Source organism: Artemia franciscana, chromosome 18 (genome assembly GCF_032884065.1).
Source record: "Artemia franciscana chromosome 18, ASM3288406v1, whole genome shotgun sequence".
NCBI lineage: Eukaryota > Metazoa > Arthropoda > Branchiopoda > Anostraca > Artemiidae > Artemia > Artemia franciscana.
Window position 1 is genome coordinate 15067976 of NC_088880.1, and position 20288 is coordinate 15088263.

The window sequence follows — 20288 nt, forward strand, 5'->3', positions numbered from 1 at the left end:
GCACAAGTATATCGAGTAGTTTATTTTTCTAGAGAAGTGTTAGAGTTTTGGTGAAGAATATTATTTCAAGTTAAATTTACCAATTAAATGTTTTATAATTTGGATTTAGGTGCGCTAATCATCTACGAATTTTTAGAAATCGAAGGGATGTTAATTTTCCAAATAAATTACGACTTTGTCCACGATGAGGTATTTTGGGGGGTAGATTGGGAGATTTTTTTTTAGGTGGGATGACGTCGGCAAATCTGAAAGGAGATTCAAGACGTATCAAGGATTTTTTCTTTGGGGGGGGCAGTTTACAAAAAACAAATATTAAAAAACGCATCAATAATTTGCTTATATTCATTTTTATTGCGTGTTTATTACATTTTTATTTCGTACAAACATTTTTTTGTGGGGTGGGGGGTTCAAATCCCTTAACCCTCCTGGATACGGCTTTAAGGAGATTTGTTTAATGGTGGAAATAATGAGCTGCTATATATGCTTACGGAATTTCAGTAAATCAATCAAAACTATAATTTAATTGGAAAAAAATCACGTAACTAGGATTTTGCTGAAAGAAAGGGGAAGACAATGAGAGTTGGGCCAAGACAACAGAAATATCCTGCCATTACTGATCTTAGAGACATTTTCCCATATGCTAATTAAATTGCTGAGCTTTAAGTAGACAGTCGGCGTTTCCATAGTGACCGATTTTCTCCACGGTCAAAAACTATATTTCATGATTTACCAACCGATATCGTTTTTGCAAATGAAATCCAGAAGACATTGCTTCATTTTTAACTGGATTTGGGAAAAACAGTTCAGGCTCTTCTATCGGATTGTAGACCTTGTATCATTAAAATTACTGTTTCCCAAATAGTGCTACATGGGAGATAATTGCCACTAAACAATTTATTGTATAATCAGGGTTTTTCTTTACTTCGGCTTCTATGAACTATGGCTCGCTCTTTACTAGGTTGTGGCTGCTGATGCAACCATGATCAAATTAAAAAGTTTTTCAAATTAAATCAAGAGCAAAATCAAAATGCAATTTTTGTTTACAAAAAACTGTGCTTGTGTAGGTTGCGAGTACAAGTAATGGGTATACGAAGGGATCTAAGCAATATTCTAAATTTCAAACTAATTTGTCCTGCTTCTCCATTCGGAGTTTATAAATACAATATTAGAAATTTTAAGGATTCCCCTATTCATGCTGAAATTCGACGGATTCGTAGCTTCTGTTGTGTTTTGTTGAACAATGACGGTATCATGGGGTCGTGAGTTTAGCAAAAATAGAACACACCGGCGTTTTCCGTTTATTAAAGCCCTTCAGAAAGACGGTTTATCTGGTTCTCAGAGCGCTCCTTAGACCACATCTAGAATATATTTCTGATTTTTTCTGCTGATAATTTCTTTGATTCTACCGAAAATCCACTGATTTCAATGGGCCTTCGTTGACATTTATCTAAAAAAAGTAAAAGCACTAGAGGCAGGTGCTGCCATTCAATCCCTGGCCTAGAACATGCTTGAGTTTTTCTAAACGTGAGGCCGGGATCTGAAAAGGACACTTAGGACGTTTTCCCTTCCCTCTAAGTAGTATGGCCGTTACAGTTGCAGAGTTTACGCATGAGGATCTAAAGATTATAGCCTAAACTTCATTAGCATATTACAGATGGCACATAATTTGCATACTTGCACTTCCAACAGACGCATAATCAAGCCTTGCTACAAGAAAATGCACACAAAGAAAGTTTAAAATGACTGATGAACTTACCATGGCAAAAGCCGATGAAGATGCTCAAAGAGTCTATGCCAAAAAACTTGCTGCTGATAGAGGAAGTCAGAAAAGAAAGCGTGCCGAGGAATCAAAAGAACAGCAAGGAAACAGGCTTGAGGCTGATAGAGAAAGAAAGAACAGAAAGCGTGCCGAGGAATCAAAAGAACAGCAAGGAAACAGGCTTGAGGCTGATAGAGAAAGAAAGAACAGAAAGCGTGCCGAGGAATCAAAAGAACGGCAAGGAAACAGGCTTGAGGCTGATAGAGAAAAAAAGAACAGAAAGCGTGCCGAGGAACTACCAGAGCAACGCGGAAGCAGACTTGCTGCTAAAAGAGAAAGTGAAAAAAGAAGGCGTGCCGAGGAATTACAAGAAAAGCAAGAAATCAGGCTTGCTGCTGATAGAGAAAGTAAGAAAAGAAAGCGTGCCGAGGAATCACAAGAACAGCAAGAAATCAGGCTTGCTGCTGATAGAGAAAGTAAGAAAAGAAAGCGTGCCGAGGAATCAGAGCAACCTGAAAGTTATCGCCTGGCATTCAGGTACAACCCAGTCGATGATTATAGCTTGAGTAGATGTGTTCAAATCGGGACAATGTCAAAAATTTGTCCCTATTGCAAGGCCTTGAAATTCAATGGTGAAACAATGGAAATGTTTTGCGCCTCAGGAAAAGTTAAACTTCCTCTATTGGCTGCACCACCAGAGCCATTGAAGACGAATGAATGCTTGCCTGAAAAATTCTAATTTATGGGCACACGTAAAATATTAAAATTAACTACAAATATGCGTGTCCGATTGCAAAACGATGACTCTGGTCAAACATTTTCAGATCAATTGCTGACAATTGGAAGCGGAAAGCTCCCAGTAGACTCAATTTCAGGACGTATACAACTACCTGCTGATTTCTGTAATTTAGTGACGTCCAAAAATGAATTGATTGAAAAAGTATTTCCGAATATTCTAAAAAATTATAAAAATAATAAATGGCTAAGTGAAAGAGCGATTCTCGCACCCAAAAATATAGACGTCCACGAAATCAACAATATTGTTTTGACCAAGATTCGAGACCAGGCAGTCCTTTACAAGTCAGTCGACACAGTTTTGGAACCAAATGAAGCGGTTAATTATCCATCTGAATTTTTAAATTCCATAGATCTTTCAGGGTTTCCACCACACGTGCTACAACTAAAAATAGGCGTACCAATAATACTTTTATGAAATATAAACCCACCAAAGCTTTGCAATGGCACTCGACTTGCCGTAAAAAAAAACAATGGAAAACCTAATAGAGGCCACAATCTTGACAGGGCCTTTTGAGGGTGAGGCTGTTCTTATTCCTCGCATTTCCATGATTCCAACGGATCTGCCTTTTCAATTTAAAAGATTGCAATTCCCAATTCGATTAGCATTTGCAATCACCATTAACAAAGCTCAAGGTCAATCATTAGAAAAATGTGGTATAGATCTTAATACTGATTATTTTTCCCATGGACAATTGTACGTTGCATGTTCGAGGGTCGGTAAACCTGACAATGTATTTATATGCAGCGACAATTGGACAGCGAAGAATGTTGTATATTCGCAAGTTTTACGCAGTTAATTTGTATTGTATCTATCTATCTATCTATCTATATAAAAACGAGTTGTGTGGATGCATGTTTGTTTGTTTGTAAAAAGAGCGTTTGCATATGATGTCATTATTAGTACATACGGCTTTGTATATGCAGAGACAATGGGAAAGCCAAGAATGTTGTATATTCGCAATTTTTACGTAGTTTAACTCCTGCAGACGAAATGAATGCTTGCCTAAAAAATTCTAATTTATGGGCACACGTAAAAATATTAAAATTAACTACAAATATGCGTGTCCGATTGCAAAACGATGACTCTGGTCAAACAGTAGACTCAATTTCAGGACGTATACAACTACCTGCTGATTTCTGTAATTTAGTGACGTCCAAAAATGAATTGATTGAAAAAGTATTTCCGAATATTCTAAAAAATTATAAAAATAATAAATGGCTAAGTGAAAGAGCGATTCTCGCACCCAAAAATATAGACGTCCACGAAATCAACAATATTGTTTTGACCAAGATTCGAGACCAGGCAGTCCTTTACAAGTCAGTCGACACAGTTTTGGAACCAAATGAAGCGGTTAATTATCCATCTGAATTTTTAAATTCCATAGATCTTTCAGGGTTTCCACCACACGTGCTACAACTAAAAATAGGCGTACCAATAATACTTTTAAGAAATATCAACCCACCAAAGCTTTGCAATGGCACGCGACTTGCCGTAAAAAAAAAAAAAACAATGGAAAACCTAATAGAGGCCACAATCTTGACAGGGCCTTATGAGGGTGAGGCTGTTCTTATTCCTCGCATTCCCATGATTCCAACGGATCTGTTTTTTCAATTTAAAAGATTGCAATTCCCAATTCGATTAGTATTTGCAATCACCATTAACAAAGAGCGTTTGCATATGAGCGTTTGAAACACAACGTAGTTTGAAACACATATATAAATCTATCTATATTCACAGGTGGGACACAGGGACACAACTACAATGGCGCATAACTAATATGGCGCGTAACGACTTACGCGTGCGGGGGGGGCTTGGGGGGGCGCGAAGCGCCCCACCAACTAGGTGTTGGGATGGCGCGAAGCGCCACCCCAACAACTAGTATATATATAAATAAGTTGTCTCTGTGTGTGTGTCGAGTGACGTCATTTTTGTGTGTCGACTGACGTCATGTTTGTCGACTGACGAAATTACAGACCGGGACATCGGGACACAAATGACGACCGGGACACCGGGACATCGGGAATATAAATGACGACCGGGACACTCAAAGAGAAAGCGACCGGGACACAAGTAATGTTCGATTAGCAATCACCATCAACAAAGCACCGGGACACAAATGACGACCGGGACACAGGGAATATAAATGACGACCGAGACACTGAAAGAGAAATTACAGACCGGGACACCGGAACACAAATGACGACCGGGACAAAAATGATGACCTGGACACCGAGACACAGGGAATATAAATGACGACCGCGACACTCAAAGAGAAATTACAGACTGGGACACCGGGACACAAATGACGACCGGGACACAGGAAAACAACTACAACGGGGACGCTGGTGGGCACAGGGGGATATATAAATGATGACGGGGACATAGGGAATGTTCGATTAGCAATCACCATCAACAAAGCTCAAGGACAATCATTAGAATCATGAGGTATAACTAAAAAAAAAAACTAAAAGAAAGGTAAAAAACTAAAAACTAAAAAAAGACCAATTCAAAAATGAACTACAATGGCACGTAACTAATATCGCGCGTAACGACTTACGCGCGCGAGGGGGCTTGGGGGGGGGCGAAGCGCCCCCACTAACTAGGTGTTGGGGTGGACCGGGACACCGGAACACAAATGACGACCGGGACAAAAATGACGACCTGGACACCGAGACACAGGGAATATAAATGACGACCGCGATAAATGACGACAGGGACATAGGGAATGTTCGATTAGCAATCACCATCAACAAAGCTCAAGGGCAATGATTAGAATCATGAGGTATAACTAAAAAAAAACTAAAAAAAGGTAAAAAACTAAAAACTAAAAAAAAAAAACAATTCAAAAACAAACTACAATGGCACGTAACGACTTACGCGCGCGGGGGGGCTTGGGGGGAGGCACAAAGCGCCCCCACCAACTAGGTGTTGGGTCGGCGCTTCAACTTTCTTTGCGTACATTCTCCTAAGTAGCACGACTTGATTATATATATGTTGCAATGTAAATATGCAAACTATGTGTCATCTGTAATGTGCCAGTGCAGTTTAGGCTATAATATTCAGAGCCTCAGGCGTAAACTGCACCTGTTAGGGCCATACTACTCTTTTATTGTTATCAGCACGTTTTTATAGATAAACGGTAAGTGTTAATCAACACCATTGTAAAAAAAAGCGGGAATAAATGATTTTCTGCAAAACTAAAAATCTAACATTAAAATGTCAAAATATATTTAAAAAGATTTAATATAGATTGAACGTTTAATGTTTCGAGAGTAAAATATTAGACACAAAAACCGTTCGTAATTATTTTTTAATGAAGAAATAGGCTAGCTATATTTTCAGACTTAACGGTTTTCGAATCTTGCACTTAAAATCCATCGAAAATTTTCTCACGCAGCGTTTCATTTTGTTGGAAAAATTTAGTGCCTATGGTTAGTGATAATTCTCTTCTAGCTAGTGGAAAAAGTCCAGTAGTACAAACTGTTGTGGACATCAGACTGACAGTGTTTCAAACAGCAAACTCTACAAAATATGTGGTTCTTTCTTGCTTTCTAGGGTTATAATGAGAGAAAGGCTGAGACGGTTAGGACACCTTCTGAGGATGAAGGATGACAGATTGTCATAAATCGTCCTTTTGACCAACCATCTAGGATCAAAAAAGTAGGTCGTCCCCAATTAGGTTAGGAAGGGATCGTAAGAAAGGATTCAAAAAGGACAGAGACTTTTTGGGAGGGTGTAAAGAGGGAAGTTTTAAATATATTGTGATGGAGGAGGAGAGTGAGCAGCTTAGTTGGCTTGGTACTTTAGTGAGTTGCTAATATGAGTTATAGTAGTAGCAATGCATATTTCATATCCGTGCATATTCTTTGCAAAATGTGGTAAGTTTTCTGAAAACACTATGTCCCATTTGTGACTCGTTTGCAATTTAATAAAATTTTATTTTCAAGGTTACATAATGCCAAGCATTGATCTTTACTACATGCCATTGAGTGCACCCTGCCGCTCAATAATGATGTTAGCCAAAGCTTTGGATGTTCATCTAAACTTGAAGCTAACCGATCTTATGAAAGGAGAACATATGAGACCAGAATACCTTAAAATGAATCCACAGGTATATTGTTTTAAATTATTTATTTCTTATGCTGTCTCCCACTTATGTAGGTATAGGCAACTTTGGACCCATCCACTCCCTAATTTTACAGTCTTGACGAGTATGTCATCCGTTTTTCTTTTTAATCTGGACCCCATCCATTAAATCCTAACAATGGTGATTCACTAAAATATAGGGGGAAGGGACAGGGATTTTTGTTGATTTTTTAAATTGAAGATAAAAAAAAAACAGAACAACACTAAGCAGATATACATAGAACAGGGGGTAAACATATAGATTAATTCTCTTAATTGGAAGCTACCGCATCAACCACGATTTACTAGGTTGCAGCTACCGCTGCCACAGCAATTAAAACTTTCTAAAAATAAATTTTTGTTAATTACCGATGGCACTATATGTAGCAGTTTCCTTGAATGAGCTATTAAACATCTCTCTGTGAAGTTTTATTGCCCGGTAGCTGTGGAGAAGGAGAAACGGAAAAAATTTATTAATCATATAATATCACTGAATTGCTGGAAAGGAGCCCATTGTGGATGTCATTCTGCTAGACCTAGATATGCCACTTAACAAAGTATACCATCAGGGTATACACTGGGTATACATCAGTGGTATATGCAGCCACTTTTCTTATTTTTCAAGCTAATGAATTTTCCTTGTAATTCAAGCCAAGAGACAATTAGTTTCCTATATAGTGTTATTGAACCAGCCCAGTGCCTGACTGCAGGTTACCCAGTTCCCAGTGCCCAGGTGTTTGAGTTGAAGACAAGATGCCCTCGATGCAGAATATCGTTGTTGCAGCCACTTTTCTTTTTTTCCAAACCAATGGATTTTCCTGGTTTTTCAAGCCAAGGGACTGTAAGTTTCCTAATTATAGTTTTCGAACAAGGCGGTTCTAACGGTGTACTTTGTGTTTCGATCTGACACCATCTTTAGAAGTCTTAGGAGTGCATTGCTATTTAATAGCTCGTAAAAAAATGAAGCACAGGAATGGCAAATAAAAACAACCAGTTAATCAATCTTGCTGCTTTAATATAATACATAGCTTGGTACTTATTAGTTATCCCGACTACACTCAAGTTCTTGATCTGAGTCGAACCTGTTTCTCTGTCCGCATTCGGAAATAATTAGCTTAGTCTCAGTGATATAAACTACTACACAGATATATTTCAATTAAATATGTAATAAATAGAAGTCAGGTCAGGTATTTAATATAATGCGTTCTGATCGGCCTGCTTTCCGTAATTCTCTGTGGTAGTTCCCCAAATTTTGTTTCTAAAGTATTACACTTTCATCATACTTTGGTATATTCCATTATGATTAACCTAACTTCACTTCTTGAGTGTGGCCTGGATAACTAACAATTACCCATAACTAAAATAGAATATAACTATGAAATAGATTTGGAAAGATAATTTTCAAAGTACCGCAAGGTTTTGAGGTTGTTGTGATTAGATTGTGGGTATTTTTATTGGTTCTGGAGTTATTGCGGGGTAGGGGGGGGGGCAACAGTTATAGCAGATTCTCAATAATCGACTTTTTGACGCTTACTCAGAGCCATTAAAAACAGAAGAGGTGTGATGACTTAATGAAATAGACTGATTCTATGCATTCTCCGTCCTCAAAGTGCTTGTGCAACATAGCGGGTCTTTATTCGATTTATATGACACATTTTCAAAAAATCCACATTTAGTCCCAACTTAGTGCCCAGTGACTTTGATCTTTCCCTTAAGAGAAGAATTGGGAGGGGGAGTGCTTTCATGCTGGCTGGAAGCTTAAAGAAACAATCACATATCACTTTAAATATTTGACCGTAAAATATTATGAAAATGGTTCAAATTAGTTTGCTCACAGATATGGAAAATGCCTCAATTGTCAAGATGATTATGTGAGGAAGTAACTCTGATTGTCCTTACTAAAAATAATTTTTTTTTCTCCGTCTTTTCTTTATAGCCAATTGAAGGTTAAAAAATTCCTAGCATTCTGACAAGTTTCAGTATTCCAGTTTTTCAGTATTCCATCCCAACTATTGATGAAAAGTATCCCTGATTGTCCTTACTATAAAATAACATTTTATTTTTTCCCGTCTTTCCTTTATAGACCACTGGAGGTTAAAAAGATCCTGGCATTATGATAAGTTTCTCGTTTTTTAGCATACCATCCCAACTATTGATGACAATGGATTTTATTTATGGGAGTCTAGAGCCATTCTTCAATATTTGGCCAACCAATACGCCAAGAACGACACTCTCTACCCTAAGGACCCAAAGGCTCGCGCCATTGTCGATAATAGGCTTTACTTTGATATGGGTACTCTCTACCAGAAGTTTGGCGAATATTATGTGAGTAGTCTTCCTTTTAAACTTTTCTTTTGCCAATTTTAATTCGTTTAACTTTTTCTTTGAAATTTGTAATTTTTTCACAAATGTTTCTTTTTAGTTTGAAAGTTTTAACGGAATTAACTCACGTCCCCAGCCAATGCTCAAAGACTAAAAGCTAAATATGACATGGGTGGTCTCGTTAAGGAATAAAAAGTACTCTATACTAGTGGATAAAGCTGCTTAAGTTTTGTCTCAATTCTTTTAAAATGATCAAAAGGATTATGATCCTTAGAAGGTTTTATGCACAGAGTGCGGGTAACAGATTTTACCTTATCTCAACTCATGCTTAAGAGAAACAGAGAAGATCATGCCTTCATCTCCTTTATTTTTCCTTTTTTCCAACAGTGCTGATTCCAATTCCAAACATAGAATTCATTAAATTTAGTGCCACCCTTCAAAAGCTACTAGCGTGAGCAAATTGGCCTGATTTTCTAAAAAGAGAAAAACAACTCATAAATATAAAGGAATCTTAATGAAAATTACACTATCAGATTGAAGGTATACAAGACCCTTATTGTCGGAGTTTCAAGCTCCCTTCTGCAAAAATGTGGAATTTTGTATTTTTGCCAGAAGAAAGATCATGGATGTCTCTTTATTTGTTTTCCCCAGGGGTGATCGCATCGAACCAATAGTCTAAGAATATCAGAAATGGGCTCATTCGAACGTAAATAAAAGGTTCTAGTGTCCTTTTTTAAGTAACCAAAAATTTGGACGGTAACTAGCCCCCCTCCCACCGTTTTCCTCAAGCCTGTCCAGTTAAAATTTCGAGATAATCATTTTGTTCAGCCTAGTTGAAAGGTCCAATAGCTATACATTTGGAGATAATATGACCCCCCACAGCCCCCGGGGAAAGATCTTTAAGAAATAAAATTGACCCATTATTTCCGTATAGGATTTGTTATTCGGAAGTGTGCATGCATTTTTTGAGTGGGGGGGGTGTGAGTTTTCTTGTTCACGTTAAACAATTTAAGCAATTTATGACGCTTATTCCTGGAATCGTGTGGTTTATTCGCAGATACATAATATCGTCAAAAATAACTGCGTAGTACTACAGTATATTAGCTATAGGACTTTACTTCAAAGTAGTAGGGTTGGCGTTCGACCTGCTTTGTACTAATGAAATACAGAGGAAAAAACCTTATTTTTTTCGTTAATCGGAACATAGTAAAGAACTAACCATATTGTTAAGAATAACTGTGCTTCTGAAAATGTAGCTTTTGTTCACTGTTGACTCTTACCTCACGGAGTCATTCGAGATGCTGTATTCCAACAATTTAAGGATTATGATGAAATATCAAGAACTCAGGCAATGGAGCCACTCAAATATGAAATTACACCCCCAAAAAAGCTACTCTTCGAAAAATATGTGTAATACCCTGTCAAATATACGTGTGTAATATCCTCATATATTATTTTTGCAAGAAAATTTCGCCATTAAGATTAATCGAAATAATACTTCTCATTCCTGAGTCAGGTTTGAATGTCAATTCTTACCTACTTAAAAGTTTTTTTTTATCAAAATTTCCTTTTAAATTTTTACTATGGGTTTAATTTAATTTTTTATGTTGCATCTGACGGTGCAATCATGAAAAAAAAGGTCTTTCTCTGAAAATGTTTTTCAATTAGTTTCTTACCGCTTTTGACTGATAAAGTTCTTGTAAAGAATTTTAAGTGCATGCTATAGAATTAAATTTTAAGTGAAAAGAATATCAAATGGATTAAATTAAAAGTATTTTCAGTCATATGGATCAAAAATCAAAGGATATATGGATATAGGGTTGAAACCATCCTCATCCTTTTAGACATAGACATAGACATTTTTTATTTTCATCCAAAACATATAAATTAAACAAAGAATTTACTATTAACGGCTACTTACTTTAAACGTCCTTGAATATGCTTTATCCTGATCCGTCATTTTATTTTAAAAAAACTGCATGCGTTATTTTCGTATAACTGTTAGTTTCCTTTAATAAATACAAGTCAAGTTCATTTGTAAAAATAACTCTGTTTTGCTATCTTAAAAAAAAGTAAAATCAGTGGCTACGAATCAATACAGCCAGGTTTGTTTCCTTTTATATTCTGATGGAGGTTCTTTTGACACCGTACATGCCCAGAAATTTTCAAGTTCATTAGCTGAAACATATCGAATTTTCCCCACTGGGAATTTAAAAAACGTAATTGTTCCCCCAAAATTTGCTGTCATCATTAAGGTCCCCTTGATTTATATATATATATATATATATATATATATATATATATATATATATATATATATATATATATATATATATATATATATATATATATATACAATTATCCAGAACGTTTAATCCTGATGGGAGACAAGAAATATTTCGGCTCGTTTTGGAGCGGAAAAAATCAATACAACCTAAATTTTCTTCTCAAAATATTGCCTTTTCTTAGGCTTGTTTTGCTCAGAAAGGAGCAAGACGATTGGAGAACAAACAAATTTGGGCCTAATTTCGGCGTCACGCATCAATCCAAAAAGTTGTCTACAAGTAAATTTAAAGAAGATTGGGAGGTCTACATCTATGGTTTTCCAGACCTTTGTTCGGGAAAAGGTTTCTTCACTCTATTCAAGGGCCCCAATTGACACAACATTTTTTTTTCACTGTAAGCTGCTCTTTGCTAATGGAGTAACGGCTGTATGCTTTTCGATCCACTTCCTGGCCCTCTAATATCCCCTCCATCCCAACAAAGATGTGCATTCCTCTTAGTCGCATTTGAAAAATTTCAAATATATCGTAAAAACAATTTTTAAGCCCCTGTCTTGGAGTGGTATTGCCATGCACCAGGGTTCAGGATTTTCTAAATTTTAAGATATTAGAATTCACTATGGACTGAGAGTTTTAAATTTAGATTCAGAGAAGTAGAGTTTGTTGGTCCCTTTTTGGGCCCAACTTTCAGGTGAGAAATATATTTGACAATTGTTTTGTTATGAACCATCCCCTTGGCCGAGGAAGTTACGGATGTACGTTTCAAGTTTCAAGTTTCAAAGTTTGTTGGCCCTTTCTTGGATTGACAAGTATTTTGGTGTCTATTTATTTCTTGAGTATTGGAAATAACTTGGCCTAAAGACCTAGGAATTTAATTTTGGACTGAATTTTGGTTATTTTTTAGCCCAATTTTTAAGGGTGCTTGCCCCAAACAATTTTTTTTGTACTAGGCTGATCTTGGCCCGTGTATCCGAGGCTCAAGTTTCAAACTGAACCAGGACAACGCGGTTTTTGGCCCATTTCAAAACGCCAAATCCCTTCATGCCCTCTAAGTTGTCCCCTTAGCTGAAGCAAGGCTCCTTAAAATTTTCGAGCCGATGAGAAAAAAATAGCCTCTTTTGCGCCACAATTTTGATGGAGCCCATGTCTATAAGCTAAACTGTTTTTTAACATTAGGGTGTAGTTAACTGGCTCCATGTCATTCAACATAGCGTCACGTCAAAATTTGAAGACCTGCTAATATAATTAGAAAAATTGAAATATAAAAACAAATACATATATATATATATATATATATATATATTTATATATATATACATATATATATATATATAGATATATATATATATATATATATATATATATATATATATATATATATATATATATATATATATATATATATATATATATATATATATATATATATATATATATATATATATATATATATATATATATATATATATATATATATATATGGAGTTGCACTCAAGATTAGACCCTTTTCTGTCGGTTCCGTCGTATTTTGAAACAAGAGGACTATCATCAGTTCAATTTGAGCTTTAATCCATAATTTGAAGTCAATGAGATAATAGACAGTAAGTAAAAAATTATTCATGCAAAGCCTTATATTACATTGAACCAAGATATTCAAAAACCACCAAAAATGCCTAAATTTAAATAACTGTCGTGAAATCATTGTCATTGGTTAAAACCTAAGAAATTATTAATAAAAGATTTGGTTTAACTTAACCTGCAGTCAGGCACTTAAACGGTCAGGGGTGTTCTCCCTCCGCAAATCTGAATATTTTATGATTGTCTCATAACTCTTGTGTTTTCTTATTTTCACGTTGTTTATGTATTTGCCCCCCTCAAAGGAAAAGTTTTGATTACAGACCAGTCTGCAGTATTTGTGTCAATGAGATGTATCCTGTTGCTAGTCATATTATTACTGTCCTAATGAAAAAAAGTCTTAAAATTAGTGATCCAGTTACTGAGCATTAAACAAGGGCTCAAATATTTAGGGCATCGATCGCTTACAGCATTTTATAACTTGACTCGTATCTGTTTGTGATCTGTTTATGATATGCTTACAGTATCCTGTGATGTTCAAAGGTGCCACTTCTCTTGACGAAGAAAAAAGGAAGGAGCTTGACAACGCCCTGCAGCTTCTTGAAGGTTACTTAACCCAGCATAAATATGTTGCTGGTGACCATCTTACAATTGCTGATTTTGCTTTACTGGCTACAGTTGAAACAATCGAGGTAAGTTGATTTTTGAACTGAACGTTCAAAAGTCTTTACATTAAAGTTTATGGTTTATTGAAAGCATAACAGGCATCTTTGATATTCAGAAACTTTAGCGTAAAAGTGTAAGCCCATTTCATGTATAGGATAAAGTTCTATGTAGAAAAAAAATACAGCTTTTTATGCTGGATCCGATTATGCAAAATATATTGATTTCAAATTTAATTGTAAATAACTAGCATAGAAATTCATATAACTTTAAACAAAAGGAAAATATTTATAAAACAGGGAAATTCTTCATGAAAATTACGCCACGAATTTGACTATTTCTAAAAGCCGCATAGCGAGAAATTCAAGCTCCTATGTACAAGAATACGAAATTCTGAATTTTCTCACTAGAAGGATGGTCACGCATGCGTCTTTAATGATAAAGAAAAAGAGAAAAAGGGTAAAGATCCTCGAGAGCCAGTGTGGGCGAATAAGCTCTTGAATCGACGTTTCAGTTGCTAGATCTTGCTTAGAGAGACGAGTTGTAAGCCTCTGTCTTTATGAACAGAAATATTTAAGCTCTAGTGCCGCTTTTAAAAGATTAAAGAGATCACGCAATAGTCAAGTTCCTTCTTGAGCCGTATTCTCCCATAAAACAACAATGTTGGCCGAAATAGGGCCAACATGCCATCAACAACTATTTGAAGACAGTTGATTAGAAGTATCAAACCTTTATACACATAGAATTGATCAATCTAATAAAGTAAAAACTGATATTAATACAATTTTAGTTTAAAAATTATTTTTAATTAATAATAGCAGTATACAAGGTGGGGAGCAGTGAACAAGTCTTCCCTCCCTCGTCTTCAAGCTTTTCCATGTTGAAAGTATCTCGTACATTTGTCTCTATGCTTTGATAAAATCTGGTACACACAAAAGAGTCCTCTGTGTATCGTTCCATTATGTGCTGGCTGGAAGACGCATTTGTTGAAAATCAGGATGAATCTAAAAGGAATCCCCCTATACCCCCTTACTTAACTACAACACTTTGTTTATAGAATAACCTAAGTTGTGACGCAAATTAAGTAATGACAAGAACAAAGCTGTCAGTGTTTCGTTTCAAAACATACAAAAAAAATATTATTTCTCATGAATGAAAAAAAAGAAATGCATATAACGGTATTAATCAAGTTTACAAAACAAAATCCTAAGTTAAATATAGTTGTTACTTAATTTGGTTTTACCCAGGTATGGAAAAAGTTCCAAAGCTGCCAGTAGCAGAATTCAAAACCATTTTAAAAGGCAATTTTTTCATCGCTATTTTTTCTTCTAATTCTGATGCACATGAAGTTAAAAAATTTTTTCCCCGAGTAGAAATTTTATTGCTTCAATTGGTTTTGAATGAATCTGTATAATTTTCAGTAAAATGTAAATTTAAAGTAAAGGATGAAAGATCTATTAATACTTATGAAAATTTCAACTAACAGTCTATTGTCTATTAAAACGTCAATTTGTTACAAGTCACTAATTTTTTATTCGTAATCTACCGATTTTTGTTCCTAAAGTAAAACATGGCATTCTAAAAGCAGCAATTTTAATCATGTTTCTGATAATTGATTTATCCGTTCTTTTGATTTACCTCGATTAATCATTTCAGCTTCTGTTCATTTATGTTTCATTTCTTTATTGATAGTAATTTCAATTAGTTTAAATTTACCCAATATTGCCTTAATTGTTGATGACTTAATTGCTTAATTTAGGTTATAATTGATCTGTTTTTCGTAGAAAACTTTGTTTTGAAAACTATTTTCAATTTAATAGTTGATAAAACTAAGTAACCATTCCTCGGCCCTGAAGGACTGTTAGGCGCCTATACCACTCAGAAAAAATTTTTAGAGATGAGCTTGATTTAGGCGGTGTTTATGCTGCTCTAAGCAAAGAAAATTACATAATATTGAGATTACTAAAAAACAACTTCTGTATAATATAATAATAGTTTAAGGTATTTTATTTTCGAATAATAAATTATGCATCTTTACCAGACGTATAATATCAAAACGAACAATATGTCTTACATAAATAAAAGGATCCAGAAATGTGGAGAAGAAGGATTAGAGTTCTTGTTGCTCTGTGGTAATGATTTGGTTTCTCAACCGAGTGACATTTTGAACTGGATGTCCATCAAGTTCAAGGCGATTTAGATTTTTTTTTTTTTGTCAACACTAGCGTCAGTTACCGCTCATTAAATTATAGATTCTCATTGGTTTATGCTCCTTTGTACCTCCGTTGAAGAAAACGTTGTAGTATCAGTTTAAAAAGGGACCGGGTGACCGGTCCTTCAACCGGGTGACATTTTGAACTTGATGTCCATACTTCGAAAAGTGTGGGTAACTTACAAGTGGAAACTGGCGCCAGAGTGCTGCAAAAAACCCAACGCCATCTAATTTTTAGTTCCATACTTCGTGATTGTATTGTTTTCAGAAACTCATATTGAACACTTGTTACAATAACAATTTTTGCAGTTACAGTAATTACACTAGTTTTGCTTCATTATTACACTGGTAATTTGCCTAAAAACACCAAATGTTAGATGGCGATTTTGATTTTTTTTTTGTCAACACTAGCGTCAGTTTCCGCTCTTTAAGTTATATATACTCATTGGTTTATGCTTCTTTGTACCTCCGTTGAAGAAAACGTTCTATTATCAGTTAATAAAAGGACTTATAAGCAAAGGCTAAGGAAAGCATGGTACCACCTTCTAAAAACTCTGGCAGCTAATGATTTCGACCAATGTGCTCCTGGGTTATGGGCCATATAAAATTATTTTGTTCTATTACATAGAGGGTTTGAGTGACTTAGGTAACAGACTTATGAAAACGATTGGACTTCTAAAGGTAAAGGTTCTGAGAGTGTGGGCTGCAAGATAATGTTTGCAAAATTAATAAAGATGAAGAGGTGATACGAGAAAAGTGACAAGGTTGGATAGCATCATTTACATAGATAGCAGAAAGGATGTATGATGCAGTGAAGACATAAAAATTAGAATAACCAAGCCACAGAGTGCTTTTTTGCAGTTTGAAAAAGTTTAGAAGAGTGGAGGGGGGTAGGCTCTATTTCTAAAATTAGCATACTAGAAGCCATGTTAACGACATAGGTCAAATATGGCTCTGGGACGTGGGCGCCTCGAAAGGTTGAGTGGTGAAAGATGTACCAGACGTTTTCCAGATGCATTTTCATACAGATAGTCTTAGGTACTCTATTGGATGACCCTATCTCGAACGATAAGTTTTAAGAAAAACATGGTTCGATTCCATTTTATAGGGCTTTAACAAACGAAAAGTTAAGATGGTTACATGGTGTTTTAAGGGTCAAGAAAGATTGATTGCCGATAATTGTCCTTTTTGGTAGCCTAACTGGGGCAGATCGAGCCGCATGACATTCTTGAATGGAATGGGAGGAGGTCATTGGGAAGGATTTAAAGGAATGAACATGGAAAAAGCAATGGAGAACATGGGAGAAAGTAAGAGTGACGCTCAGATTAGGATTTGGTAGAAAGAAGTATGGGAAGCTGTATTGATCACTGGCAGGACAGTTTAAGCATCTACAGTTAAGCATCTTAAGCATCTAGATAAATGAATAATCTAGGATTTTTTTTTTTACTTTTGTTCTTTGCACTTAATGGCTTTGGAGAACTAGAAGAATTTATTACAGAGATTTTTCATGTTATTTGTTCATATTTTATTTTTCTCAATAACTGCAATATATTGTTTTTTTAGAAGCAATAATTGTCCAAAAATTCTATATGGTTTTTTTAGGGGATTCTGCACACAGGGAAAATATTTCCAGGCTTGAAATAACGGGCTGCTTGTTTCATAAAGATGATTTTCACAGACATGGTAATGCAGGCGTCACAGGCAATGTTGTATATTTTTTCTCATATGTTTGAAGGCATGAATGGAAAACTACGAAGAATATAAAATGTAGTTTAAATCTGCCATACATAGAAGCTTGTGAAGAACCCTGTACATTCATGATTTCATATTTGAACATAATCTAAACTCTGCTCAAGTCTAGACCTGTCAAGACAAGTCAAGTCAAGCAAATGTCAAAATTTTTGTTTCTCAAACTTTTTTCCTTTAGGCTGTCGATTCTCGTCAAATTGAAAAACCACATATTCGCAACTGGCTAAATAAGTGCAGGTCTGAAGTCACTGGATACAAAGAACTTAACGCAGATGGTGCAGCTGTTTTTGGCGGGATGGCCAAGGGCGCTCTTCAGAAGATCCAAGCTTAATTCTCCTATTTATTCATTACTGTCAATTATTATCCTGTCCGTGTTTGAAAGTAAACGATTCTCCTTAGGTTATGGAATTTGGAAGGTGAACTATTGTTAAGATATATAAAAAGGTTACAAAGTTGCCTTTGAGCTATGAAAAAAAAACGGTAAAAAGTATAATACCTAGTTTTAACTGACTTACTTTAAAAAGAATACTGATTGCGAACTTGTTTCGTTTTTTACAGTTAATTTAAACTGATTATTTCGGTTTCAGCCCAATATTTCTTTTTTCTCTCTGATAGTTTAGGGTTGTTGGTTTGGCCATGTTCATCACCGCAGCGGGGTTAGAAGTACTGACATTGTTTATGCTTAGATATTATCCCCTTCTTTGTCTCGACGTTCTTGCAGTTGAAATAGGACCATTAATGAGATGTTTCACTGTTTTTCACTATAATGAAAGAGCAAATCCAATTAAATAAGCAACCAGAATCAGTATACTGCAATGCCAAACAATAGGGTCTATCAAGAGGGTCTAGGGCACGTTCTGCGGATGAAGGATGACAGATTGGCAAAGATTGTCCTTTTCTATCAACTGTATAGGGCGAAACAGAAAGCATGTTGTCCACGGTTGGGGCGGGAGGATGTCGTGAAGAAAGAATTAAGGAAAATGGGAACTTCCTGTGAGGGTAAGATAACATAAGATGATATTTATTTTCAAAAGACCATCACAAGCTCTATAGAGCCGAATTCGCTTTATATGTCAGTAAACGTTAAGAAAAAATTCAAATCAGTACATTAAGTCAAAAATTTAAAATTAAAAATAAATTAAAAAGGCAAAATTACAAAGATAAAGGGCAAATCAGTAAACTTGACAATTAAATTACAAAAATATTACAATAAATCAATAATAAAAACGGCAATAGAGGAAAAGGGGAATTTGACAAGTACATAATCACAAATTATTATTCAGGTGTTCCAGAATAAAGGGAATAAAACTTTTACGAAACTTTTCTGTAACAGCGTGGATCGGAGAGTAAGTTGGGATTGCTAAGGAGGCTGACCGGGGGAGTCGGAGTCTAATGCGATTGTGAAAATCAGGGAGTAAGTCCTCAGTACGGGGATTGGAAATGACTGATTTAGCGAAAAGCAGGCAAATTTTTCCCTCCTTTCTTTTAAGGTGGTAATGCCTGCAGCTTTAAGGAGGAAGGAGTTTGGAATTTTGCCTTCTTTGTAAATGATCCTAAGCGAACGCTTTTGGACCAACTCAAGTTTGTTACTAAGTCCACTTGAAAGTTGCGAATGCCAGACCGGACATGCATATTCCAATAACGGCCTGATAAAGGATAGTGAGACATTTGCTTGTTTAATAATGTTGGAAACATGTGTGTCCCAATTAAGATCATTAGAAATTGTGACACCAAGGAGTTTAACATGTTTCACTAGCATTTCGGGTGGGATCGGGTCGCAAAAAACAGGAGTAGATTTCAAGAAGTTTATCGTCATCATCTGTGATTTAGTGGGATTTGCTGTCATATTTAGATTCTTAGATTCATCCGAACATTGGGTTAGGATTTCAACGGGGTCACTACTAATATTCCTATGACATACTTCAAGGATCGACAAGTCATCCACATATTTCCATTTCCTTGCCAATTTCGTTTAACATGACAAGAAATAAGAGTGGTCCCAATAAGGTTCCTTGAGGTATTCCACAGTACCTAGGGAGGGGGTTAGTGTAAGTATTTCTGTATTTTACAACTTGTGATCTGTTTGAAAGGAACGATACAAGAATATTTACTAATAGTGCGTCAATTTCAAAGTTATCCTGTAGTAAACGAATTAAGATATTATGGTCAACTAAGTCAAACGCTTTTTGGAAATCGACTAAAACCAGGTTTAGCCAAACATTTGGTTTCTCTAGTTCACTTAGGATGGTGTGAACCAAGTGTAAAAGGTAATGGGTGGTGGAGATTTTCTTAAATTACCAAACTGTCAGATGTCAATGCGTGGTATAATTTTAATTTTAAGCCAGTCACAAAGGAACCCTTCGTAAAGCTTAGAAAAAACTGGAGTGAGTGTAATAGGACGCATGTTGTAATATGATGTGTAACGCATGTGTAATGGGAAAACGGGCTTCATAATTACTCCTCAATAAATTTTGGAGGGACAAAGCCTTGAAGTCGACATCATTTGTTTGGTACACAGGGGACCAATTTTCACTAGTGATCCAAGAGCCAAAATTGTAGAGTACTGAGTCAATTAGAGGTTTAAAGACGGTTTCAGTAATAGTAAAGGAATGTTTAACTGTAGCTAGTGGAGATAGGAGTAGGCTAGAGTGGTAACTACCTCCGAGAGGGAGAAGAATGGTGACGGGTCTGTAGAAATTTGGCATATTGGTGCATATTAAATCAAGAGTAGAATTGCCTTTGGTAGTAGGGACTTGTACAATTTGTTTTAGACTAAAAGTATTACATGTAGATTCAAATTTT

The 20288-nt window shown here is 35.7% G+C and overlaps 1 protein-coding gene across 4 annotated transcripts in view; it reads left to right on the forward strand.

Moving 5' to 3' along the window:
• LOC136038664 (glutathione S-transferase 1-like) overlaps positions 1-17885 on the forward strand; it is a 30182-nt gene extending 12297 nt beyond the window's left edge. For all 4 annotated transcript variants that reach the window (XM_065721931.1, XM_065721932.1, XM_065721933.1 and 1 more), the window contains exons 2-5: positions 6506-6669; positions 8820-9008; positions 13387-13554; positions 17665-17885. In XM_065721931.1, the coding sequence (XP_065578003.1) occupies positions 6514-6669; positions 8820-9008; positions 13387-13554; positions 17665-17817 (666 nt within the window). In that variant the 5' untranslated portion in view covers positions 6506-6513 and the 3' untranslated portion in view covers positions 17818-17885. The remainder of the gene's footprint in view (positions 1-6505; positions 6670-8819; positions 9009-13386; positions 13555-17664) is intronic.
• Positions 17886-20288: the final 2403 nt, after the last annotated feature.